The following is a 27,830-nucleotide window of genomic DNA, read 5'->3' as shown; positions in this document are numbered from 1 at the left end:
CAAGCACAAAGCTGACTCTGCAATTAAGGCTTGTTTAAGGATTTGGCTGCAGGTCAGTGCCACCACAGATCACTGACCAGGGCAGTAAAATTTAACAAGCAAATAATATTTAATGACTCCCTTAAATAAGACTTACTCTGCACAGACCTGCACACGAGGATGGTGCAGCCTGGATTCACTCTTCCTTGCAGCAGGGCAGACTGCTTAAAAGTCAGGCTCAGATGTATTTTAGATGAGAGGGTTTTATGACAGTGATTCAGGATCCATTTATTCCAGCTCAGCTGTTGTCACATTGACACCTTCAGGTGACAAATGTCCCAAGCACCACAAGGAAAAGTCATTGAAGGAGAAATGACTTGTGAGAAATGGAGGGGTTTTTTTCCTGTGAGCATGTGGGTGAGGTCCACATATACAGTTTGTGCATTACTAAGAATTGGAAGTGCAGAGGATTCCTGCCCATGGCCTGTGGAAATGCAACTTGCTGTCCCTCTGAGCAAGAAACCTTTAAAATTATTATTATTGATTGGGTTTTTAAAAAATTATTATTATGTAGAATCATAGAATCAGTCAGGGTTGGAAGGGACCACAAGGATCAGCCAGTTCCAACCCCCTGCCATGGGCAGGGACACCCCACACTAGATCAGGCTGCCCAGAGCCTCATCCAGCCTGGGCTTAAACACCTCCAGGAATGGGGCCCCAACCACCTCCCTGGACAACCCATTCCAGGGCTTCACCACTCTCATGGGGAAGAACTTCCTCCTCACCTCCAGCCTGAATCTCCCCACCTCCAGCTTCATTCCATTCCCCCCCAGTCCTATCACTCCCTGAGATCCTGAGCAGTCCCTCCCCAGCCTTCTTGGAGGCCCCTGCAGATCCTGAAAGGCCACAATGAGGTCTCCTTGGAGCCTTCTCCTCTCCAGACTGAACAGCCCCAACTCCCTCAGTCTGTCCTCACAGCAGAGCAGCTCCAGCCCTCTGCTCCTCCTTGTGGCCCTTCTCTGGACACCTTCCAGCACCTCCAGATCCCTCTTGTCATAGGGGCTCCAGAACTGCAGGCAGTACTCGAGGTGGGGTCTCCCCAGAGCAGAGCAGAGGGGGAGAACCCCCTCCCTTGCCCTGCTGGCCACACTTCTCTTGCTGCAGCCCAGGCTCTGCTTGGCTTTCTGGGCTGCAAGTACACACTGAGAGCTCCTGGTGAGCTTCTTGTCCCCCAGCACCCCCAAGTCTCTCTCCTTAGGGTTGCTTTCTAGCCAGTCCCTACCCAGCCTGCATTTGTGCCTGGGATTGCCTCCACCCAGCTGCAGGACCCTGCCCTTGGTCTTGCTGAACCTCCTGAGGTTGGCTTGTGCCCACCTCTCCAGCCTGTCCAGGTCCCTCTGGATGGATCCCTTCCCTCCAGCCTGTCTGCTGGACCACACACATGCTTTATCTTGTGCCTGTTTATAGTTCTTCTAAAAATAGTGAAAATCCATTTTGCATGGCCCCCAAGAAAGGAGTTAATCATGTACCATGAAGCCTGCTCCCCAAATCTGTGTTAAACAGTTAGTTAGGACACATTTAATGCTTCTTCACTGTTGGGTATGATGAGAGACAGAAGTGGGCATGAAATGCAATCAACACATACAAGTCTCCCTGGAATACATGATTAGAAGAGAAACATAGAATCCACCAGGTTGGAAAAGACCTCAGGCATCATCAAGTCCAGCCTATTAACTAATACCTAACACCTCCTGACAACTAAATCATGGCTCCAGGTGCCACATCCAATCCCTTTTTGAACACCTCCAGTGATGGTGACTCCACCACCTCCCTGGGCAGCACATTCCAATGGGCAATCTCTCTTTCTGGGGAAGAACTTTCTCCTCACCTCCAGCCTAAACCTCCCCTGGCACAGCTGGAGACTGTGTCCTCTTGTTCTGCTGCTGGGTGCCTGGGAGAAGAGACCAACCCCCACCTGGCTACAACCTCCCTTCAGGGAGTTGGAGAGAGCAAGAAGGTCTCCCCTGAGCCTCCTCTTCTCCAGGCTAAGCAACCCCAGCTCCCTCAGCCTCTCCTCACAGGGCTTGTACCAAATATTTCTGCACCATTGGCAAGCTGTTGAGAAACATTAACTTTTCAGTGATTCACAATATTCATACAAACTCACATATTTTTACTGCACATATGTCTGAGTGGGCAAAGGAGCACACCTAAGTGAATCCAGCACTGGGAGATGGGCTAGATTCCTGAGCCTAGATGGAGTTGGAGAGAATGAAGCATTTTATGTTGTGAAGATGTGCTTCCCAGCACACACTAAATCACACAGCAAGCACAGCTGAATGGCTCATAATAAACATTGAACAAGTGTATATTGTGCTAACAGTCCAAACCCACTTCAATTTCATTCTCTTTTATCCATTTACTAACATCATTCATCAGAGAAAGCTCAACTGTGGAAAAAAATTGCTGCTTAATCTCCTCATGAATGACATCTGTTAGGATTTCATTTCTATGGAGCTCACTGGTTTGCTTCTAGTAGAATCACAGAATAATGGGATTGTTTTGGTTGGAAAAGCCCTCTAAGACCATTAAATCCAACCAACAACTAACACTACCATGGCCATTAAACAACAAGCAATACAATCTTCCCCAAAGCTAAGCTCTTCTTGTGCAAACTGCAGCAGGATGGCTGCATCAACAAGCAGAATTACAGCAAGGTTCCATCTACTGCCTGGGCTGCCTCCAAGCAAGGTCAAAGAGAATCACAGAAACACCTGGAGATGTTCAAGGCCAGGTTGGATAAAGCCTTAGGCAACCTGGGCTAGTGGGAGGTGTCCCTGGCCATGGCAGGGGGGTTGGAAGTAGATCATAGAATCACAGAATTGTCAGGGTTGGAAGGGAGCTCAAGGCTCAGCCAGTCCCAGCCCCCCTGCCATGGGCAGGGACACCTCACACTCCAGCAGGTTGCTCACAGCCACCTCCAGCCTGGCTGCAAACACCTCCAGGCATGAGGCTTCCACCACCTCCCTGGGCAACCTGTGCCAGGCTCTCACCACCCTCATGGGCAAAACTTCTTCCTAACATCCAATCTGAATCTACCCATTTCTAGTTTTGTTCCATTCCCCCCAGTCCTATCACTCCCTGACACCCTCAGAAGTCCCTCCCCAGCTTTCTTCAGATACTCAAAGGCCACAGTTAGGTCTCCTTGGAGACCTCTTCTCCAGTCTGAACAGCCCCAACTCCTTCAGTTTGTTGTCATAGTAGAGGAGCTCCAGCCCTCTGCTTATCCTCGTGGCCTTCTCTTCTCCAGATGATCTTAAAGGTTCCTTCCACCCCAAAGCATTCTATGATACTATAAATCCATGTGCTGTCTGAATCAACAACTGAGAAAGGAATAAAAAGGCCAATAATATTTTGTTTGTCTTGAAAATGCTAAATATGGGTCAGGGATTCCTGACCAAACCAAATCCTTCCTGCCTATTTCAAACAAATGTTGTGTGCCTAAATTCACACAGTCACAGAACCACAGAATCACAGAATCACAGAACCAGAGAATCACAGAATCAATAAGGTTGGAAAAGACCTCAGAGATCATCAAGTCCAACCTATCACCCAACACCTCATGACTAACTAAACCATGGTTCCAAGTGCCATGTCCAATCCCTTTCTGAACACCTCCAGGGATGATAACTCCACCACCTCCCTGGGCAGCTCATGTTAGGGGTTAGAAGAGACCTCAGAAGATCATCCAGTCCAAGCCCCCTGCCAGAACAGGATCAGTAGAGTAGGTCACACAGGACACTTTGCCATGCTGAGACAAGGAGAACAATGACTTTGATTGCTACTTACATCTCATTACTGCCTGCACTTCATAGACAGGTGTGAGAATCAGGCAGCCCTCAAAATTCTGAGGCAGTGGATTGCAGGAGTCCCAGGCCTGTAAAGTGTGGGAAAGCTTGACAATCCTGTTCCTGCACCTGGGGATCTTCCACTCTGCAATCTCTTTCAGGGTGTACATCTGGTGGTCTTCACACTCATAGAACTCTCCTTCTTGTGAAAGGGGCAAGGTAAAGGAATGAGCCTGGTTGTTTCTGACCACACCACAGGTCACAGCCATCGTCCCGTTTACCTCTGCCACCGAGTTGAAGGTGATCTGCTCATTGTGTTTGATAGTGAGGTTTGCCAGCTGTATATCCTCAGGGCTGTAGAAGCATGGATGGCCAAATCTTGTTGGCCCAATAGAGACTTTTCTTGTAATTTCTTCAATGCTGGCATATGGAGTTCTGTCTGCCACAACCTTGTAAAGACCTGAGAGCAGAAAACTTGCATTATTAAAAGGGGAAATGTCTATAAAGGAAGCCATGGCAAATTTTTAGGTGGATATCTATAAAGGAAGCCATGGCAAATTTTAGGTGGAAATATGTAAAGGAAGCCATGGCAAATTGTAGGTGGTGAATGCAATAAAAACATGGGGACCAAACCACCCAGAATTCTAGAATTGGGGTTAAGTTGTGCATTGGGAGGTTGAGGTTGGATATTAGAAGAGGTTTCTTTCCTGCAGGACTACACAGGGATTGGAAGAGGTGGCCCAGGGAGGTGGTGGAGTCACCATCTCTGGAGGTTTTCAAGCCAGGGAGCTGTTTAGCCAGGAAGGGATTGGTCTCTTCTCTCTAGCAACCAGCACCAGAACAAGAGGACACAGTCTCAAGTTGCACCAGGGGAAGTTTAGGCTGGAGGTGAGGAGAAAGTTCTTCATCATTGGAATGTGCTGCCTGGGGAGGTGGTGGAGTCCACATCCCTGGAGGTGTTCAAGAGGGGATTGGATGTGGCACTTGGTTTAGTCATGAGGTCTGTGGTGACAGGTTGGACTTGATGATCTTTGAGGTCTCTTCCAACCTTGGTGATACTGTGATACTGAAGAAGTGTGTAGATCACAGAATCACAGAATATTAGGAGCTGGAAGGGACTTCTAGAGGTCATCCAGTCCAACCCCTCCCCCCTGCCAAAGCAGGATCATCACTTCAGGATGCAGTTTAGTGGTCACAGTAGTTGGGTTCCAGTTGGACTCACTGACCTTAAAGGTTTTTCCCAACCTTAATGAGCCTTTGGTTCTATAATTGTTTCAGTTGGAAGAGACCTCTAAGGTCAGTGAGTCCAACCATCAACCCAACACCACCACAGCTATTAAACCATGTCCCAAAGTGGCATGGCCACACATTTCTTGAACACAAAGATGGTGACTCCACCACCTCCCTGGCCAGCCTGCTCCAGTGCCTGACTACTCTTTCAGTAAAGAAATCAAACAACTAATATTTGGGTGTCTCAATAAAGATAGCATCAACTAGATGATACAAATCACAGGTGGCTGGAATTAGACTTCTCTGCTCTGCAGGTAATTTCTGACACACAACATTGGAATGTCCATGGTAAAAATGGGGGGGGGGGAAGTTCCTTTCTTTGCCACAGAAAAATAAAATACAAACATCTTAAATTCTTATCTCTCTTCACAGGAAAACGCTGCTTAAGAAACAAACAAACAGACAAAACCCCAGCCATGGTAAGAGGAAGAGCAACAGTAATGTGATTGGTGAAATGCAGGATAGAGAAGAGAAGAGGAAGAAAAGAAGAAGGGCAGAGGAAAAGGAAGAGAAAGAGAAGAGAGAAGAGAAGAAGAGAAGAAGAGAAGAGAAGAAGAGAGGAGAGAGGAGAGAGGAGAGAGGAGAGAGGAGAGAGGAGAGAGGAGAGAGGAGAGAGGAGAGAGGAGAGAGGAGAGAGGAGAGAGGAGAGAGGAGAGAGGAGAGAGGAGAGAGGAGAGAGGAGAGAGGAGAGAGGAGAGAGGAGAGAGGAGAGAGGAGAGAGGAGAGAGGAGAGAAGAGAAGAGAAGAGAAGAGAAGAGAAGAGAAGAGAAGAGAAGAGAAGAGAAGAGAAGAGAAGAGAAGAGAAGAGAAGAGAAGAGAAGAGAAGAACTAACCAGGTTGGAAAAGACCTTTGAGATCATCGAGTCCAACCCAAGCTTTGTATGGTGCATTCTTCTACAAGCAGCCTGGGGATTCCTGGAGCAAATATGCTTAAAGACACAGCACAAATGAAAAAGCAGCAGCTACAGTTCAGAATGAGCTAAGGAAATTGGTTTTAGTTTATCCTAGAATCACAGGAACATTCAGGATGGAAAAGACCCTCAGGAGCACCAAGGCCAACCCAAAACCCTACTCTAGAAGGTTCACCCCTAAACCAGATCCCCAAGCACCACATCCAAACCACCTTGAAACACATCCAGGGTTGGTGACTCAACCACCTCCCTGGGCAGCACATTCCAACTCCTGACCACTCTTTCCATGATTACTTTTTCCCTACTGTCCAGTCTACACCTACCCAGCCATAGCTTGAGGCCATTCCCTCTTGTTCTATCACTAATTACCTGTGAGAAGAGACCAGCAGCAACCTCTCCACAACCTCCTTTCAGGGAGTTGTAGACAGCAATGAGCTCTCCCCTCAGCCTCCTCTGTTTCACACTATCCATCCCCAGCTCCTTCAGTTGCTCCTCATCAGATTTATTCTCCAGGCCCTTCACAGCTTCCTTGCCCTCCTCTGCACTGGCTCCAGCACCTCCCCATCTCTCTTGTACTGAGGTGCCCAAAACTGAACACAGCACTCAAGTTGTGGCCTCTGACAGCACAGACCACCAAATGAAGTAACTCAGAGTTTGGGTGTTGTAGAGCTGTGCCCATCACAAGGCAATTGCAGAGCTGAAGTAGCGTGAGCCATGAGCCACATCTGAGCTCCCCTATCCCCTAGGGACATCATTATTCCACGTTAATCATGCCCTGTGGAGCTGTCTCATTAGGAGTCCACAGCACAAGAAGAATCTGAAGATCTGCACAGCTCTCTATTTGCCTGGGACTTGAGGGCTTAGAAGACTAAACAGTGGGGTTTAGCTGAACTCTGTGATGCAGCTTTCTTCTTCCCCAGACACAGCAGTGGGAAATCCTCATGGAGTTATATTGCAGCTTCCTGAGACAGGCACTGACTGAGGCTCCCTTCCAAGTGAATATAATGGAATGCAGAGGTTATTCCTAGGCCAAGTCTGCAAGCCAGGGGACCCAGGTAAATTAGCTGGTAGCTACAGTGACAAAATAACCAAGCTTCCTTTCTTTCTCTCCTATGAGGACAGACTGAGGGAGTTGGGGCTGTTCAGTCTGGAGAAGAGAAGGCTCCCAGGAGACCTCATTGTGGCCTTCCAGTATCTGCAGGGAGCTACAGGAGAGCTGGGGAGGGACTTTTGAGGGTGTCAGGGAGGGATAGGACTGTGGGGGTGGAGCAAAACTAGAAATGGGGAGACTGAGATTGGCTGTGAGGAAGAAGTTGTTCCCCAGGAGGGTGGTGAGAGCCTGGCACAGGTTGCCCAGGGAGGTGGTGGCAGCCTCCTGCCTGGAGGTGTTTGCAGCCAGGCTGGAGGTGGCTGTGAGCAACCTGCTGTAGTGTGAGGTGTCCCTGCCCATGGCAGGGGGGTTGGAGCTGGCTGATCCTTGAGGTCTCTCCCAACCCTGACAATTCTATGATTCTATGATATTGTCCCATAAATGCTCCCCTTTACTATGATATCTGATCTCAGAGGCCTTTTCCAGCTGAAGCAATTCTATGGTTCTATCTATTTGAAATAAAACTAAGCCCCCAAAGCCAAACATCATTGCCTGGAACCATTTGGAACCTTACTGGAATCACTCTGAATCACGTTACAAACCCAAATGCTTTCCAAACCTAAGATGGCCAGGAAATCTCCACAGCAGGGGACATATGGGAAGTTTGAGAAGCTGAAGTTTGAGAAGCTGAAGTTTGGACATTTTGAGGTCAAACAAAAATATTTCTGCACTTTCTCATAAATCATTAGACTTTGCTGAGAGAGCTTGGTGGGCTACTGAGGGAGGGAACAACAGATGGAAACAGCAAAGCTGGAAAAAACTCCAGCTGGTTTAGCAAGAGCTGGCTCTAGTGCTCCTGGAGGCTGACTCTCTAAATGTAATCTGCTCTGCAAGCAAAGTGCACTGATGACAAACAGTTTGGGGGGAAATTGCAGAGACAAGAGGGACTCCACGTGCTGAACAACTGCAGAAATGCAGATCCACTGTCACACTCCATCAACCATCTGCACCTCCTGGCACCTCACTAGGTGAAGTGCCTGCCTAGCCATAGCAGAACCTCCTGGTTCAGAGCCACGAGCTGCTCAGGCCACAAGGACAGAAAAGATCACAGAACCACAGAATGTTAGGGGCTGGAAGGGACCTCCAAAGCTCATCCAGTCCAACCCCCCTGCCAGAGCAGGATCACCCAGAGCAGCTCACACAGGAACACATCCAGGCAGGTCTTGAATATCTCCAGAGAGGGAGACTCCACAACACCCCCTGGGCAGCCTGCTCCAGGGCTCTGTCACCCTCACAGGGAAAAAAATTATCCTCCTGTTTCCATGTATCTTATCACAGAGTCATAGAATCCATAAGGTTGGAAAAGACCTCAAAGATCAGCAAGTCCAACCTGTCACCCAACACCTCATGACTACTAAACCATGGCACCAAGTGCCACATCCAATCCCCTCTTGAACACCTCCAGGGACAGGGACTCCACCACCTCCCTGGGCAGCACATTCCAACGGCTAACGACGCTCTCTGGGAAGAACTTTCTCCTCACCTCCAGCCTAAACCTCCCCTGGCACAGCTTGAGACTGTGTCCTCTTGTTCTGCTGCTGGTTGCCTGGGAGAAGAGACCAACCCCCACCTGGCTACAACCTCCCTTCAGGGAGTTGCAGAGAGCATGAAGGTCTCCCCTCAGCCTCCTCTTCTCCAGGCTAAGCAACCCCAGCTCCCTCAGCCTCTCCTCACAGGGCTTGTACCAAATATTTCTGCACCATTGGCAAGCTCAACTTCTACCATTGCCCCTTGTGCTGGCATTGGGCAACCCCCAGCAGAGCCTGCTCCTGCATCTTCCTCTATCCATCATGCCCCAAAAGCCATCTCTCTAATCACTCCTTTATTCCATACCAAGATGAGCCTAGAAGTGCCTAACTCTTGTTCCTCCATGCATGTGCTGTGTGGACACAGATAAGACTTCTGCCCTGTGACTTGCAGATGTTGAGAGCTCAGTGGGACAGTTGTGATCAGCTGCATGTGGGGATTGAACGTGGCACTTGGTGCCATGGTTTAGTAGTCATGAGGTGTTGGGTGACAGGTTGGACTTGATGATCTCTGAGGTCTTTTCCAGCCTTATTGATTCTATGTCTGTCAGACCTCATAGGAAGCATCAAATCACAGAATCATAGATTGCAGTGCATTGGAAAGGACCATCCAAGCTCATCATGTCCAACCCCCCTACAATGAGCAGGGACATCTCCAAATAGAGCAGGTTGCTCAGTATGCCATCAAGTCTGTCTCTGAACATTTCCAGGGATGGGGCCTCCACTGCAATCATGGGCAACCTGTTCCAGTATTTCACCACTCTCATTGTGCAGAACTTCCTCCTGATGTCCAACCTTAATCTCCCCTGCTCCAGTTTCAAGCCATTGCCATTGTCACAACAGGCCCTTCTAAACAGTCCCTCCCCAGCCTTCTTGTAGGTCCCCTTCAGATGTTGAAATGCTGCTCTAAGGTCTCCCTGAAGCCTTCCCTTCTCCAGGCTGAACAATCCTATTCTCTCAGCCTGTCTTCACAGGGGAAGTGCTCCAGCCCTCTGGTCCTCTTCATGGCCCTCCTGTGGATTCTCTCCATCAGGTCCATAGCCTCCACATGAGCAGCAGCAACTGCCAGGGACCTGCTGAGGATTGCCCAGCAATATGTTTGCAGAAGGTATGCAGCAGGAGAAAATGAAATCATTTGTGCTGGCACCCAGGGCCAGGTATTGTGCAAATTACCTGCCTCTGCCAGCTTGTCAGTGCTGAAAGGTGTGGTTTAAAATGCTGTTAGATGCAGCCATTGAAGTGTCTGGAGTAACAGGAGACATCTTTGTTTAGTCAGTGTAGGAGCATGGGAAGAACAGCCCTGCCCTCTGAGGCATGGAAAAGAACAAATTAGGATGAGGGTAAAATGAAATAACACAGAGAGTGGGCTTGTGGTTGCAGCAGTTTCTCCCATGCAAAGGGCTGATGAGGGCTTTCTCAAGGATCTGGTTTGTCAGAGCAGAAAAAGAGCACTCTGTAGACTGCAAATATGTTCAGAAAGACAGAGAGCAAGGCTCATTTAAAGCCAATGAACCCAGTGCTCCAGTCACAGAGATGCTAGCCCTGGAGTAACCTAAATAGGAGAGTTTCTGCCAGCATGCACAGGGCGGAAGGATGCACAAACCCATCCTGTGCTAATGGTAACTCACAAGGGAGGAACTAGAAAATAACAACAGAGAAACACAGAATGTTAGGGGTTGGAAGGGACCTCTGGAAATCATCAAGTCCAATCCCCCTGAGAAGCAGCATCCCCTAGGCCAGCTCACACAGGGGCACATCCAGATGGGTCTTGAAAGCCTCCAGAGAAGGAGGCTCCACCACCTCGCTGGCAACCTGCTCCAGGGCTCCAGCACCCTCACAGTAGTTTCTCCTCATGTTGAAGTGAAACCTTCTGTGTTCAAGTTTGTATCCATTGTCTTATTACTGGGCACCTCCAAAAAGAGCTTGGCCCCCTCCACTTGACCCCTACCCCTCAGATATTGATAGACATTGATCAGATCCCTCTCAGCCTTCTCTTCTCCACACTAAACAGCCCCAGGGTTCTCAGTGTCTCTTCACAGGGGAGATGCTCAAGTCCCCTAATCACCCTTGTGGCTCTCTGTTGGACTCTTTCCAGCAGGTCTCTGTCTCTCTTGAACTGGGGAGCCCAAAACTGGACACAGGATTGCAGCTGTGGCTTCAGCAGGGCAGAGCAGAGGGAGAGAAGAACCTCCCTAGACCTGCTGGCCATGTTTCAATCCCATGGGGCAGTCAAGGTTTCAAATATGATTTCCTTCATATAGCTATATTTTAGGGAGAGAAGAAATTTTAAAAACACTAAAGAAGCTTGGATTTGATGAAAAATAGGAAGTATCTTGAGAGTTCACAGTGCAGCAGTACTTCAATATGTCTAGATAGCCACAGATAATGAAGTTCTCGTTGATCACCACAATTGGGCCCCACCAGGACTTGAAAATGGCATTCCAATGAAAAAGGCTTCTAATAAATGGTCACACAAATGGTTCTGATTCAGTGGGTAAGAAAAACATGAAAGGAAATTGAGGACCTAATGGGGAAAAGAGAATGATATGTGAGGACTATACCAGAGAGAAATGTGTATTTCAGAGATGGAAAACGAATCACAGAATGGTTTGGGTTGGAAGAGACCTTAAAGATCATCCAGCTCCAACTCCCCTGCCATGGGCAGGGACACCTCCCACCAGCCCAGGTTGCTGAAGGCCTCATCCAGCCTGGCCTTGAACACCTCTAGGGAAAAGGCATCCACAACCTCCCTGGGCAACCTGTTCCAGTGTCTCACCACCCTCACTGTGAATAAAAGTAAATGAAAGTCATGGCAGAAGATCTTTTCCTGTGGAATTTGGATGAATCTTTGTGTTCCCATTCACTACTACATTTTCTTAGCTTCAGGAAGTGTGTCTTGCCTCCCTCTGCAGAAAAATCACAACCCAGTTTGGGCACTGCTGTCACCTAAACCATATATATGCAGGTGCAAACACTACAGAATCAACCAGGTTGGAAAAGACTTCAGAGATCATAAAGTCCGAGCTATTACCTAATACCTAAACATCTCCTGACAACTAAACCATGTCTCCAAGTGCCACATCCAAGCCTTTCGTGAACACCTCCAGGGATGGGGACTCCACCACCTCCCTGGGCAGCACATTCCAGTGGCTAACAACTCTCTCTGGGAAGAACTTTCTCCTCACCTCCAGTCTCAACTTCCCCTGGCACAGCTTGAGATTGTGTCCTCTTGTTCTGGTGCTGGGTGCCTGGGAGAAGAGACCAACCCCCACCTGGCTACAGCCTCCCTTCAGGGAGTTGCAGAGAGCAAGAAGGTCTCCCCTGAGCCTCCTCTTCTCCAGGCTAAGCAACCCCAGCTCCCTCAGCCTCTCCTCACAGGGCTGTGCTCCAGACTCCTCCCCAGCCTCCTTGCCCTTCTCTGGACACCTTCAAGTGTCTCAGTGTCCCTTCCTAAGTTGAGGAGCCCAAAGAAGGAAGCTGGAAACAAAGAAAACATCCTTTACAAACAAAATAAACATGCAAGCTCCTCTAGTATGCAAAGATTGATTTGGCTTAAAGATTTCATTTATATATACACGCACATAGAATCATAGACTCATAGAATCAATGAGGTTGGAAATGACCTCAAAGATCATTAAGTCCAACCTGTCATCCAACACCTCATGACAACTAAACCATGGCTCCAAGTGCCACATCCAATCCCCTCTTGAACACCTCCAGGGATGGGGACTCCACCACCTCCCTGGGCAGCCGAATTCTGCTTCTATGCTATTGTGTGCATCTCTTTTCATGTATATTTTTATTATTATCTACATATGGATTAGAGATTAAATGTGAAATTCTCTGGAAAAAAAAGCAGACAGGCAAAAGAAGATGCTAAGAAAAAAATTCTCACATGCTCAGCAACACATCAGAGGGGCATCAATGAGGTTACTAAGTCAAGCACTCAAACACTAGGAAACACTCTGAGAATAGAATAGAATAGAATAGAATAGAATAGAATAGAATAGAATAGAATAGAATAGAATAGAATAGAATAGAATAGATCAGGTTGGAAGAGACCTTTGAGATCGCTGAGTCCAACCTATCAACCAATCCAACACCACCTAATCAACTAACCCATGGAACCAAGCACCCTATCAAGTCTCCTCCTGAACACCTCTAGTGATGGTGACTTCACCACCTCCTCTGGCAGCACATTCCAATGGGCAATCACTCTCTCTGTGTAGAACTTCTTCCTAACCTCCAGCCTAAACCTCCCCTGGCACAGCTTGAGACTGTGTCCTCTTGTTCTGGTGCTGGTAGCCTGGGAGAAGAGACCAACCCCCACCTGGCTACAACCTCCCTTAAGGTAGTTGTAGAGAGCAAGAAGGTCTCCCCTGAGCCTCCTCTTCTGCAGGCTAAGCAACCCCAGCTCCCTCAGCCTCTCCTCACAGGGCTGTGCTCCAAACCCCTCACCAACTTTATTGCCCTTCCATGGACTCGTTCCAGCAAGTCAACCTCCTTCCTAAACTGAGGGTCCCAGAACTGGACACAGGGCTCAAGGTGTGGCCTAACCAGTGCAGTGTACAGGGGCAGAATGACCTCCCTGCTCCTGCTGGCCACACTGATCCTGAAGCAGGCCAGGATGCCATTGGCCCTCTTGGCTGCCAGGAGGGGGTTGGTCTCTCCTCCCAGGCAACCAGCACCAAAACAAGAGGACATAGTCTCAAGCTGTGCCAGGGGAGGTTTAGGCTGATGTTAGGAAGAAGTGCTTCACAGACAGAGAGATTGGCCATTGGGATGTGCTGCCCAGGGAGGTGGTGGAGTCACCATCACTGGAGGTGTTTAAGAAGAGTCTGGATGGGGTTCTTGGTGCCATGGTTTAGTTGCTTAGATGGTGCTGAGTGATAGGTTTGACTTGATGATCTTGAAGGTCTTTTCCAACCTGGTTAATTCTATTCTCTATTCTATTCTAAGCAATTGAACAGAAGATTTTGGTAGTAATTCTCAGCCTTGAGTAACCTCAAGAACAGAAAACATTACTACCAAACATTATAGCACTAATAATTTGTATTCAGGCTTGGGGAAAAAAAGGTAAAAGCACTCTTAAGAGCTGAAATTTCAAAATGAGTTGATTATGTCTGGTGCCATCTGATAAAGTTTCATCCTTGACAGTGGAGCTGTAGCCTCAAAGAAAGATCAATCCAGGCAGCAAAATCAATACGAGCGACCAGAAGCGATTACTTGGGTTCTAATTCCTCCATAACATGCATCCACAAAACACCATACCAGGAAAATTTAATGGTAATTCCACTTTGGCTGGAAACTGCCTGACTTCATTATTCTCACAGATCCTTGCTATGAGCTTATTAATTTTGAAGCCAATAACTTTAATGACTTCTCCCGTCGACAGGCAGCATTCGTTGCCAAACATTTCGTAGATGGAGCCTGAAAGGAAACACAAAGGGAGAGGAAAATGTTAGCCAGCCTTTTCTCTCCTTGACAAGTGCCTTAACTTCTTTGAAGGAAAGCAGAAATACTTAAACCAAGTCACTTGAGGTAATACTTGTCCTGTGACTAACTGGCCTACTGCTGATTGTCTTCCTTGGTGTCACCAGAAAATCCACCTTGTGACTGCAGTCATCTCTAGGTCAGCTCTATGTGTGCACTGCTCTCAGATGCAAAGGAAACTGATTTTACTTTATCATAGAACCACAGGAACATTCAGGGTGGAAAAGACCCTCAGGAGCACCAAGGCCAACCCAGAACCCTACTCACAGGAACACAGGAACATTCAGGGTGGAAAAGACCCTCAGGAGCACCAAGGCCAACCCAGAACCCTACTCTAGAAGGTTCACCCCTAAACCAGATCCCCAAGCACCACATCCAAACCACCTTGAAACACAGCCAGGGTTGGTGACTCAACCACCTCCCTGGGCAGCACATTCCAGTTCCTGACCACTCATTCCATGAATTTTTTTCCCCCCTAATGTCCAGTCTAAACCTACCCAGTCATAGCTTGAGGCCATTCCCTCTTGCTCTATCACTAATTACCTGTGAGAAGAGATCAGCACCAGCCTCTCTACAACATCTTTTCAGGGAGTTGCAGACAGCAATGAGCTCTGCCCTCAGCCTCCTCTGTTTCACACTATCCATCCCCAGCTCCTTCAGTTGCTCTTCATCAGATTTATTCCCCAGGCACTTCCCAGCTTCCTTGCCCTCCTCTGCACTGGCTCCAGCATCTCCACATCTCTCTAGTATTTTGTTGCCCACAATACTGGAGGTGTGGCCTCCCCAGAGCTGAGTCTGGTCAGAAGAACCTACATTTGCAATAGATTAGGCCAAACCAGAACGAGGTAGAGCCTAGGATGGGGTAGGTCACCAGCAGCTGCCTCAGCTGACAGTGAAGCTCAGGCAGAAAACGTGCTTTAGCAGGGCACAGAACATAGCATAGCCCACAGGAAACAACAGGCTACAGCAGAAGACAAAACAATACACACCCTAGATGGTGAATAGGGAGAGGCTTGGAGACATCAAAGTGCAACCAGCATTTGAGATTTCTGCAGTAAGAGAACACCTGAAGAAAGTACAAGACACTGGAAGACTGGCAAATTACCAAGGGTAACCCTCACCCCATGCTGGAACAAGCCAACTGATTCTGACTTGGCAGCACAGAAAAAAACACCCCAAACTTCCCTTTTTTTGGCTATGATGCTCAGAACTTTGAAAGCAGGAACAAGGCAATCCACCCAAACCTCTCAGAACTTCCTCAGCAAAACCTGGAAGTGCAGCCTGCCCTGCCAAACCCAGGAACAAACCCTGGAACAAAACTAGAAATGGGGAGATTGAGATTGGATGTTAGGAAGAAGTCTTCCCCCTGAGGGTGGTGAGAGCCTGGCACAGGTTGCCCAGGGAGGTGGTGGCAGCCTCCTGCCTGGAGGTGTTTGCAGCCAGGCTGGATGTGGCTGTGAGCAGCCTGCTGTAGTGTGAGGTGTCCCTGCCCATGGCAGGGGGATCAGAACTAGATGATCCTCGAGGTCCCTTCCAACCCTGACAATTCTATGATTCTATGATCTCTTGTACCAGGCAGAAGAGCAGGAGAGCTGCTGTCCTTTAACCAAACAAGAACAATCTGGCTCTGTTGCAAAGATTTGCTCTCCCTTAGTCCATGCTGCATTGCTCAGAGGCTACAGCCAGATGTCTCTACTGGATACTGCTAGAGACTCCCCCCAGCAGGCTCACTGCTGCTCTAATAAACACATGAAGGATCATCCTAGCACTCATTGCTTTAGCTGGGCTCCATGGGATGCTTTGTGACAGACAGCAAAGTATATGTGCAACACTGCTTTCATATTGGAGTGGGGGGGGAGAGAAAGATTGAACAGCTGTGGAGAGGGTAAGATTATTTTTGTGCTGAACCACCTCCCTGCCCACATCAGACCCAGCAGAGATCACAATCAGCCATGATATGATTAGATATAGGGAATCCCAGAGGACCCAGCATGATGAGCTCTGCATTTCAGGAACACAGAAAGATGAGCCAAGGATTCCAATACTCTCACCTCTGAACAAATATTTGAGCAAACCTGTTCAGAATGTTCATGGCTTCCAGAGGCTTTTTCTTCCCTTCAGTGCATATTTAGACCCAGCCTCTCCAGATCTATGAAAGCAGACTCCTAGAAACCATGTAACTTCTGGAAGCAACTACACTGGTTAGGGGCTTTGAGCACATTTGCTTTCATCTCTGCTAGACAGTCTTTGCAAGCACCTTCCTCAGTGCAAACAGCCCCTGCTCCATACCAGCACAGACACCATGTCATACAGTTAGAATTGATCTTCATTGATGATCTGGATGAGGGGTTTGAGACAGTCATCAGCAAATTTGCAGATGACAGCAAGCTGGGAGCAGATGTTGGTCAGTTAGAGGGCAGAAGGGCTCTGCAGAGGGACCTCGACCGACTGGACAGATGGGCAGAGGCCAACAGGATGGCATTCAACAAGTGCCAGGTGCTGCACTTTGGCCACAACAACCCCAGGCAATGCTACAGGCTGGGGTCAGAGTGGCTAGTGAGCTCTCAAACAGAGAGGGACCTGGGGATGCTGATTGACAGCCGCCTAAACATGAGCCAGCAGTGTGCCCAGGTGACCAAGAAGGCCAATGGCATCCTGGCTTGGATCAGGAATAGTGTGGCCAGCAGGAGCAGGGAAGTCATTGTGCCCCTGTGCTCAGCACTGCTTAGGCCACACCTTGAGTCCTGTGTCCAGTTCTGGGCTCCTCAGTTGAAGAAGGACATTGAGAGACTTGAAGGTGTCCAGAGAAGGGCAAGGAGGCTGGGGAGGGGTCTGGAGCACAGCCCTGTGAGGAGAGGCTGAGGGAGCTGGGGTTGCTTAGCCTGCAGAAGAGGAGGCTCAGGGGAGACCTTCTTGCTCTCTACAACTACCCGAAAGGTGGTTGTAGCCAGGTGGGGGCTGGTCTCTTCCCCCAGGCAACCAGCACCAGAACAAGAGGACACAGTCTCAAGCTGTGCCAGGGGAGATTTAGGCTGGAGGTGAGGAGAAAGTTCTTCACGGAGAGAGTTGTTCGTCATTGGAATGTGCTGCCCAGGGAGGTGGTGGAGTCCCCATCCCTGGAGGTGTTCAAGAGGGGCTTGGATGTGGCACTTGGAGCCATGGTTTAGTCATGAGGTCTGTGGTGACAGGTTGGACTCGATGATCCTCGAGGTCTCTTCCAGCCTTAGTGATACTGTGATTCTGTGATACTGAAATTGCAGAACCCATCAGGTTGGAAGGGAATCTCAAAGGTCACCTTGTCCAACCCCCTGTAGTAAGCAGGGCTATCTCCAACTAAATCAGGCTGCTCAGGAACCCCAACAAGTTTGACCTTGAATGTCTCCAGGGATGGGGCCTCCACCACCTCTCTGGGCAGCCTGTTCCAGTGTTTCACCACTTTCATTGTGAAGAACTTCCTCCTAATGTCTAACCTAAATCTCCCCTGCTCCAGTCTCAAACCATTGCCCCTTGTCCTATACATAGAAGATACATGGTTACATACATAGAATAAACCAGGTTGGAAGAGACCTTCAAGATCACCGCGTCCAACCCATCAACCAATCCAACACCGCCCAAGCAACTAACCCACGGCACCAAGCACCCCGTCAAGTCTCCTCCTGAAAACCTCCAGTGATGGCGACTCCACCACCTCCCCAGGCAGCCCATTCCAATGTGCAATCACTCTTTCTGTATAGAACTTTTTTCTAACATCCAGCCTGAACCTCCCCTGGCACAGCCTGAGACTGTGTCCTCTTGTTCTGGTACTGCTTGCCTGGGAGAAGAGACCAACATCCGTCTGTCTACAACCTCCCTTCAGGTAGTTGTAGAGAGTAATAAGGTCACCCCTGAGCCTCCTCTTCTCCAGGCTAAGCAACCCCAGCTCCCTCAGCCTCTCCTCGTAGGGCTTATGTTCCAAACCCCTCACCAACTTTGTTGCTCTTCTCTGGACTCGTTCCAGCAAGTCAACCTCCTTCCTAAACTGAGGGGCCCAGAACTGGACACAGTACTCAAGGTGCGGCCTAACCAGTGCAGCGTACAGGGGCAGAATGACCTCCCTGCTCCTGCTGGCCACACTGTTCCTGATGCAGGCCAGGATGCCATTGGCCCTCTTAGCTGCCTGGGCACACTGCAGGCTCATGTTCAGTCTACCGTCGACCAGCACCCCCAGGTCCCTCTCAGCCTGGCTGCTCTCAGCCACTCTGACCCCAGCCTGTAGCACTGCCTGGGGTTGCTGTGGCCAATGTGCAGAACCTGGCACTTGGATGTGTTCAATCTCCTGCCCTTGGCCTCTGCCCATCTGCCCAGCCTGTCGAGGTCCCTCTGCAGAGCCTCTCTACCCTCCAGCAGATCAACTCCTGCCCCCAGCTTGGTGTCGTCAGCAAATTTACATCATACATGCCCTTGTAGACAGTCCCTCCCCAGCTCTGATGGCCTCACTGCCTGGGGCTGGTTTCCACAACACAGAGAAGGTAGAGTAGAGCAAACCAAGCCAGAGCCCTAAGGGAAAGAATGGAGCAGTTAAGAGGCTGCCCCTCATGAAAAACCATACAAGTGAAGTAGCAACTACTGCTTCAGAGCAGAGTGCTGCCACCAGGACACAGAGTCAAGGACTAGACAGGACTAGGGGGGATGGAACAAAACTAGAAATGGGGAGATTGAGATTGGATGTTAGGAAGAAGTTGTTCCCCAGGAGGGTGGTGAGAGCCTGGCACAGGTTGCCCAGGGAGGTGGTGGCAGCCTCCTGCCTGGAGGTGTTTGCAGCCAGGCTGGATATGGCTGTGAGCAACCTGCTGCAGTGTGAGGTGTCCCTGGCCATGGCAGGGGGCTTGGAACTGGATGATCTTTAAGGGCCCTTCTAATCCTAACAATGATTCTAAGAGGAAGGTCCCATTTCTCACCATGGGTGGTTCTGAAGCATTTTTATATGGTTTGCTTTTCCTCTGACACAATCACTTACTAGCACATTACCCTACAGAGAGCTGCAGAAGTCTGCATCAGGAACACTGTGACCAGCAGGACCAGGGAAGTGACTGTGCTCCTGTACTCAGTGCTGGTGATGCTTGCACCTCCCATCCTGGGTTCAGTTTTGGGGCCCTCACTCCAAGAAGGACTCTGAGGTGCTGGAGCAGGTCCAGAGACAGGCAATGAATCTGGTGAAGGGTTTGGAGAAGAGGTCTGGTGAGGAGCAGCTGAGGGAACTGGAGCCATGGTTTAGTTGTCAGGAGGTGCTGGGTGATAGGTTGGACTTGATGATCTCTGAGGTCTTTTCCAACCTGGTTGATTCTGTGACTTCGTAGAATGGCTTAGAAAAGAGCTGAGATGTCATCTCCTCCAACCCCCCCACCATGGACAGGGACACTTCTCAACTAGACTCAGCTGCTCAAAGCCTCATCCAACCTGGCCTTGAACACCCCCAGGGAGGAGGCATCCAAAACATCCCTGGACTTCCATCACCTCCTCCTTTATCAGCTCCATTTGTGACAGCAGCAAGGGGCTGGAAGATGATGAGGGTGAGAGGCTGGGAGGAGGGTGGCTAACAGACCAAGGCTGTGATTACAGAAGCCTCATTTGTAATGATACCATAATAAGAATAATTAAAAGGCAAAAAAAAAATAAGGCATTAAAAAAAACACCATGAAACCCTGCCAGCCATGCAAGAAGAAATTCATCTGGGGGGGCAGGGAGGGCTGCAGTTGCACACACAGTATTGATTGTAATTACAGATTTGTCTGCAGCTAGATTGCCTCAGCTGTGATTTTAGCCCTCACTTGGCCATTTGCCTGGAGCAGTACAATGAAGATTACGTTCAGACAAGAAAAATGTTACCTGTGTGATTTGTCATCTAGGCATGTGCAGCAAATATTTGTGCTGCTAAAAGAGAGGGGGGAGACAAACTGCATGGTGGGTTTGGGGGGGAGAAGGAACAAAAAACAAAACCCCAGGCTAATAAAAATCCTGGGTTTCTCTTAAAAGCCATGGCAATTAAAAACCTTGGGAGCACACCTTCGGGGTGACAGCGTGACCCTGGAAGGTTTTGCTGGCAGCTCTGAGGTGTGGAGCCACATCCACAACACAGTGATAAATAAATGTGGAATTCAAATGGCATTTTTCACACAATCACAGAATGTTAGGGGCTGGAAGGGACCTCCAAAGCTCATCCAGTCCAACCCCCCCCCCGCCAGAGCAGGATCACCTAGAGCAGGTCACACAGGAACACATCCAGGCAGGTCTCCAGAGAGGGAGACTCCACAGCCCCCCTGGGCAGCCTGTTCCACTCTTCCGTCACCCTCACAGGGGAAAAAATTCTTCCTCCTGTTTCCATGGAACTTAGAATCATAGAATCAGTAAGGTTGGAAAAGACCTCAAAGATCATCCAGTCCAACCTGGCACCCAACACCTCATGACTACTAGACCATGGCACCAAGTGCCACAACCAATCCCATCTTAAATACCTCCAGGGATGGGGACTCCACCACCTCCCTGGGCAGCACATTCCCATGGCAAATCTCTCTTTCTATGAAGAATTTCTTCCTAATATCCAGCCTAAAACTCTCCTGGCACAGCCTGAGACTGTGTCCTACTGTTCTGGTGCTGCAGGTTGCCTGGGAGAAGAGACCAACCCCCACCTGGCTACAAGCTCCCTTCAGGGAGTTGTAGAGAGCAAGAAGGTCTCCCCTGAGCCTCCTCTTCTCCAGGCTAAGCAACCCCAGCTCCCTCAGCCTCTCCTCACAGGGGTGTGCTCCAGACCCCTCCCCAGCTTTGTTGCCCTTCTCTGGACACCTTGCAGCAAGTCAACATCTTTCTACACTGAGGGACCCAGGACTCAAGGTGTGGCCTAACCAGCGCTGAGCACAGGGCAGTGACACTCACTGCTGGCTTCTGCTGGCCTTGGCTGCATTGTTTTGGCTAAGTTCTAACAACCCTCTGCTCTTTTCTCTTGTACCTTTGTCTGCAGGGGGGTAAGAAGGGGGGCAGGGAGTGGGAAGCTATTAGCAGCTCCCCTGGTTTTTAGCCAGGGGGGGTTCTTGTGCTGCTTATCAATTGTAAATACCTGTAAACACCGTGTATCTTGTACACATTCATTGCATTCCATTGTAGATTGGAGTATTGCTTGTAAATACAGCTTCATTTGTTTCCAGCTGGGCTAGCCTGGCAATTGAATGTTGGGGGGAATTTTCAACCCACCACACAGCTCAGTAATATTTCTCCTCTTCCTTTGCAGCAGCTCAGAGCTCTGAGCTGCATTCAGTGGCTGCTCTCAAAGGTAACACTTGGCTGCTGCTGGTGAGACCCCACCTGGAGTACTGCATCCAGTTCTGGAGCACCTATTACAAGAAGGATCTGCAGGTGCTGGAAGGTGTCCAGAGAAGGGTCACAATGATGAGCAGAGGGCTGGAGCTGCTCTGCTGTGAGGACAGACTGAGGGAGTTGGGGTTGTGCAGGCTGGAGAAGAGAGGGCTCCAAGGAGACCTCATTGTGGCCTTGCAGGATCTGAAGGGGGCTCCAAGAAAGCTGGGGAGGGACTTTTGAGGGTGTCAGGGAGTGATAGGACTGGGGGAATGGAACAAAACTAGAAATGGGTAAATTGAGATTGGATGTTAGGAAGAAGTTGTTGCCCATGAGGGTGGTGAGAGCCTGGCACAGGTTGCCCAGGGAGGTGGTGGCAGCCTCCTGCCTGGAGGTGTTTGCAGCCAGGCTGGAGGTGGCTGTGAGCAACCTGCTGTAGTGTGAGGTGTCCCTGCCCATGGCAGGGGGGTTGGAACTGGCTGATCCTTGAGGTCCCTTCCAACCCTGACAATTCTATGATAGGAATTGTGAGTCAGGTCCAGGACTGCACAGCAGCAGGACATCACCTCCAATGTAACTCCCTCTTGCCACACACCCTTGGGCAGTTTAGCAAGGAGGGCTTAGGAAGAAAATGCAAACAAGACAAAGGGCTTCACTAGGCTGGCACAGAGCAGCATTCAGCAGGGCTGGAGCTCAAGCCCAGGCTGGCTGACTCCCAGTCTAGCTGTCTGTCTGCTACACAGGGTTGCTGCTGAGCACTTCCAAATATCAGACCTCTTTTTCTTTTTTTGTGAAACAAAGCCCAAGCTTTTTCCTGAACAAAATCAAATTACTTTGCAGAGCAAGCTCCAGGCATTACCTCCCCAGCCCCATGAGCCTGAATCCTCGAAGGGAAACAAAAATCCTCCCTTTCATCTCTCAGTAGCACCCACTGAATTCACTGAGCTGGCAGCCTGAGCCCTCTTTGAAAGAAGATCCAAAGCACCAAGAACCTGGCTGCTTTGCAAGGAGATGAAAGATCTCCTGACATGTCCTAAAAGAGGAGAACTTTGTCCTGGTGTCCTTTTCCCAGTGCTCCTTGCTTCGCTATTATGTTGTCATCGGCTGCCCATATGGGTGCTGCCTTCCTGAATCAGAGGTGACTCTGTTCTGCTGTCACACAAATGGACAAGCCCCTGGTGCAGCCATTCAGCCAGAATTCCAATAGCCTGCATTCCCACCCCCACACAGCTCAGCTGAAATCACACTTTTAATCAGGCTGCTGCAGCCTCTTAAAGCGACACGAAGGGCACCGTGTATCTGTCATTAGTGTCAAGAGAGAAAAAGAGATCATTCTTTATGGGCACTGTTTGGGGGTTAGCCAAGTGCTCAGGGTTTATGCTCTTTGGAATTGAGAGAGAGCTATTTTAAAGTTGTGGGGAGGAGAGTTGTGCTTTCACGAGATCATGCTTTGATTAAGCAGTTGGGAAAAGCAACTGATGTCTGAGGGTGAGAAACAGGAGCACCCCCCCTATGGAGACAGACTCAGAGAGCTGGGGCTGCTCAGTCTGGAGAGAAGGCTCCAAGGAGCCTCCTGGGCTATTCTATTCTATTCTATGCTATGCTATGCTATGCTATGCTATGCTATTCCATTCCATTCCATTCCATTCCATTCCATCCCATCCCATTCCATCCCATCCCATTCCATCCCATCCCATTCCATTCCATTCTATTCCATTCCATTCTAAACATAAGGAAAACCTTTGAGGGAGGCAGTCCTGGACCAGGCTGCCCAGAGAGGCTGTGGAGTCTCCATCTCTGTAAGCACTGCAAACCCACCTGGACAAGTTCCTGTGTGATTTACTATGGGTAGCTGGGGCTGTTCAGTCTGGACAAGAGAAGGCTCCTAGGAGACCTTATTGTGGCCTTCCAGTATGTGAAGGAGGCTCCAAGAAAGCTGGGGAGGGACTTTTGAGGGTGTCAGGGAGTGATAGGATTGGGGGGATGGAGCAAAACTGGAAATGGGTAGATTGAGATTGGATGTGAGGAAGAAGTTGTTCCCCAGGTGGGTGGTGAGAGACTGGCACAGGTTGCCCAGGGAGGTGGTGGCAGCCTCATGCCTGGAAGTGTTTGCAGCCAGGTCTGGAGCACAGAGGCTGAGGGAGTTGGGGTTGCTAAGCCTGCAGAAGAGGAGGCTCAGGGGAGACCTCATTGCTCTCTCCAACTCCCTGAAGGGAGGTTGTAGCCAGGCGGGGGTTGGTCTCTTCTCCCAGGCAACCAGCACCAGAACAAGAGGACACAGTCTCAAGCTGTGCCAGGGGAAGCTTAGACTGGAGGTGAGGAGAAAGTTCTTCCCAGAGAGAGTTGTTAGCCATTGGAATGTGCTGCCCAGGGAGGTGACAGAGTCCCCATCCCTGGAGGGGTTCAAGAGGGGATTGGATGTGGCACTTGGTGCCATGGTTTAGTCATGGGGTCTGTGCTGACAGGTTGGACTTGGTGATCTTTGAGGTCTCTTCCAACCTTGGTGATTCTGTGATTCTGTGCATTTGTCACAATCAAAGTCTGACTCTTTTCCCCTGCTCTGCCACTGGTGAAATTAAGCCTGCAGGACAGGAAATTCAATTACCCAGAAAATAATTGCATCAGTATTAAAACAGAGATGATTTTTGCAACATCAAGAGGGAAGCCCCTCCTTGCTGCATGCTCCCTGTGAAACAAAGCCAGTGGTCAGACAGGACTTAGCTTGCTCTGAGCATCAACATTTACTCAACTGTTCAAAGGAAGAATATTCAATCCAATCAGCTGCCAGTGGAGTTTCTGGGGGTTTACTTGTTCCAAGAACATGTTTTAATGAGCTATTGAGTTGTCTTATACTTCAGACTGCAGTGTAGCTCCCTTCTAATCAGGGACTCCACCTGGAGTACTGCATCCAGTTCTGGAGCACCTATTACAGGAAGGCTCTGGAGGTGCTGGAAGATGTCCAGAGAAGGGCCATGAGGATGAGCAGAGGGCTGGAGCTGCTCTGCTGTGAGGACAGACTGAGGGAGTTGGGGCTGTTCAGTCTGGGGAAGAGAAGGCTCCAAGGTGACCTAAGTGTGGCGTTCCAGGATCTGAAGGGGGCTCCAAGAAAGCTGGGGAGGGACTTTTGAGGGTGCCAGGGAGGGATAGGACTGGGGGAATGGAACAAAACTAGAAATGGGTAAATTGAGATTGGATGTTAGGAAGAAGTTGTTGCCCATGAGGGTGGTGAGAGCCTGGCACAGGTTGCCCAGGGAGGTGGTGGAAGCCTCCTGCCTGGAGGTGTTTGCAGCCAGGCTGGATGTGGCTGTGAGCAACCTGCTGTAGTGTGAGGTGTCCCTGCCCATGGCAGGGGGGTTGGAACTGGCTGATCCTTGAGGTCCCTTCCAACCCTGACAATTCTGTGATTCTATGGTTAGGTATTTCCAGGCTGATACATTCCCAGCTCCCTCAGCCTCTCCTCACAGGGCTGTGCTCCAGACCCCTCCCCAGCTTTGTTGCCCTTCTCTGGACACCTTCCAGCATCTCAACATCTTTCCTAAACGGAGTGGCCCAGAACTGGACACAGGACTCAAGGAGTGGCCTAACCAATCACCCCTCATGAGTGACCAATTTCAAACCCTCCCAAGTGAAGCTTTCCCCATAAATCTCCCTTCCTATCTGCATGTTGTGTGAGAATGATTCCAGGTTCCTATGAAACCCAGCTCCATCAAGCTGCTAATCCAAGCAGGACACAGCTGACCTGGCTGACTGTGGAGGCAGCTGGGAGTCTCTACAATCAGAGCATGAATGCTCTGATTTGGTGCCTGCAAGCACTGCAACACAGCCATGCTCCTTCTCATCAGAGCTGCCATTAGCCAGCAAGTGACTTGCTGGTGTACTGCATGTGGTAAAGCAGAAATCAAAAGGGTTGCTGGGAGCAACCTGCCTGAGGAAGGGCTGAAGAATGCTTGCCCTAATGGAATCTCAAGGTGGTCAAAGTGGTCCACTCTCCAGTTTAGCAGGGTAACAGGGGTTACCTCAGGCTCCTTGAAGCACTACTTTTGCCTTTACTAAATGCACAAAAAATGGTAATGCAATCACAGAACAGTGTGCTCTCTGCTGTCAGGTGTGGAGGGGAGCAAAATGTTCAAGAGAGATCCAGCACAGACAGAGAGCTCAGAGAGGGAGGGAGGAAGTGAGTCTCTAGCCCATGAAGATAGAATGGAATAGAATAGAATAGAATAGACCAGGTTGGATCTTTGGCAGCCCTAGATCCTACAGACATCCCAGGCACAGAGCATCTCAAGCACTTCAAGACTCCCCTGAAGCAAGGAAGAATCACAGAATGGTGGGGCACAGGGTTGTGTCCAAATGGGCTTTGAATGACTCCAGAGAGGGACACTCCACAACCTCTCTGGCAGGCTTGGTTCAGTGCCCCAGCACTCTCAACATCCTGCCATTGTTTAGATGGAATTTCTTATGTTCAGGTTTGTGCCCATTGCCCCTTGACCTGTCACTGGGCACTACTGAAAAGAGACTGATGCCATCCTCCTGACACCCACCCTTGAAGTATTGAGGAGGGGAAGGAGGGGAAGGAGGGGAAGGAGGGGAAGGAGGGGAAGGAGGGGAAGGAGGGGAAGGAGGGGAAGGAGGGGAAGGAGGGGAAGGAGGGGAAGGAGGGGAAGGAGGGGAAGGAGGGGAAGGAGGACACAATCCTGATAGTGGACATGGGTGTTACTAACTAACTGTAGACAGGTGCCAGCTGTGAGGGGCAGGAGCCAAGCAGCACATCTGTATCAGTCTGTGTGAGCAAGAAACACCTGTGTGTGTGTGCTGCTGCCGTGTCGGGCCTGTGAGGAAGCCAGCAGGAGCAGAGGCTAGAACGAGGTGGTGCTGCTGAAGCCTGGCTTGCTTTCAGTGCAAAAGTTCCCAGGTCACTATAGCACAAACCATCCCCTGCCAAGGCTGTGCAGCCTCTTTCAGTACCGGCAGTCACCAGCTAAGAGCCTTTTCCACTCACGTGCAAGGACATTGCTGCAGAGTGGCCTGGGGACCATTTCTCCTCCTCTGGGAGGATCTACACAGTAAATGGAAGCACCTGCTGAAATACCCTGGCTCCAGAAGTCCTTCCACTCTGTTTTGTGCAGAAGCAGGGCCCAGCAATAAAAACACCATGACAAGATCTGCAGCAGGAGAACCCAGCAGAACCTTGTCCCCGTGGTGCTCCTGTCTGGCTCTCAACCATCCCTTTGTGCTGTGGCACTACCTGAAGTAGCCTTAAACGTGAGGCAGGGCTTCTCATGGTGACTTTCCAGACTTTGTCAGCCTCTGCTTCTGAGGCAGGGAGCCACCTCTCCATGCCAACCCCAGAAGAGCAGAGCTAGGTTTGAGCAATTAACCTCTGGGAGGTGATTTGTGTTTGCTGGGTTGCTGGCTCTGTGTGAGTGGAAAGCAAATCCATGACTCATTCCAGTTCTCTTCCCAGGATATAACAAGGACTAACTACAGTTCCTTCTTCACCACCTGTGAGAAGCATAGCATCATAGGGTGACTTGAGCTGGAAGCAACCTTAAAGATCATCTACTTCCAAGCCCCCTGCCATGGGCAGGGACACCTCCCATGAGTCAAGGTTGCTCAAAGGCTCATCCAGCCTGATCTTAAACACTTCCAGGGATGAGGCATCCACAGCTTCCCTGGGCAATCTGCTCCAGTGTCTCACCACCCTGGTAGTAAAGAACACCTTTCCTAATGTCCAATCTAAATCTACCCTGCTCTAGTTTCAAACCATTGCTCCTTGTCCTATCACCACATGCCCTTATCAAAAGTCCTGCTCCAGCTTTCCTGTAGCTACTGCAGAGGACCAGATGCACACCATCCCAAAGACCTTTGGAAGCCATTGATCATTAGACTGGTTCATCAAAGGGACAAATTGCAGCTGATGAGAAACTGCTGGGAGCCAACTCTGCCAGCATCCTCTCTCTGCCCCCTGCACATCCTGGTCCCAAGGGGGACCCTGATGCCAAAGACAGGCTTGCCAAGCCCTGCCAGAAAGCACACAATGCTCACCTTGGAAATAGATGCCTGACTGGATTTGGAGGACTCTGGGAAGGGCTCTGGGATCCAGAGAATGAATGAACTTCTCCAGAGTGGATGCCATGGTCCGCAGCAAGGCAGCATGTGGGTGTGACACGGAAGCTTTCAAGGCAGCAGCACTTGCAGCCTGGTGCATGCTGCACCCAGGAGAGCTGTGAGGCTGAGGGGAGGAGCAGCACGGGGAGGTCCTTCTGCTTCCTCCCCCTCTGTGGCTGCTTCCTCCCCCAGCTGCAGC

The 27,830-nt window shown here is 49.9% G+C and overlaps 1 protein-coding gene across 1 annotated transcript in view; it reads right to left on the bottom strand.

Moving 5' to 3' along the window:
* The window catches only part of THEMIS (thymocyte selection associated), a 91,126-nt gene extending 63,467 nt beyond the window's left edge, over window positions 1-27,659 (bottom strand). Inside the window, exons 1-3 of the mRNA XM_054173984.1 lie at window positions 27,569-27,659; window positions 13,976-14,134; window positions 3,829-4,287 (exon numbers count right to left, since the gene is read on the bottom strand). Coding sequence (XP_054029959.1) covers window positions 3,829-4,287; window positions 13,976-14,134; window positions 27,569-27,659 — 709 coding nt within the window. The remainder of the gene's footprint in view (window positions 1-3,828; window positions 4,288-13,975; window positions 14,135-27,568) is intronic.
* Between the last annotated feature and the right edge of the window lie 171 nt (window positions 27,660-27,830).

This window comes from Dryobates pubescens, chromosome 28, assembly GCF_014839835.1.
Source record: "Dryobates pubescens isolate bDryPub1 chromosome 28, bDryPub1.pri, whole genome shotgun sequence".
NCBI lineage: Eukaryota > Metazoa > Chordata > Aves > Piciformes > Picidae > Dryobates > Dryobates pubescens.
Note: the sequence above shows the minus strand (reverse complement) of the source record. Positions and strands in the feature narration are given on the sequence as shown.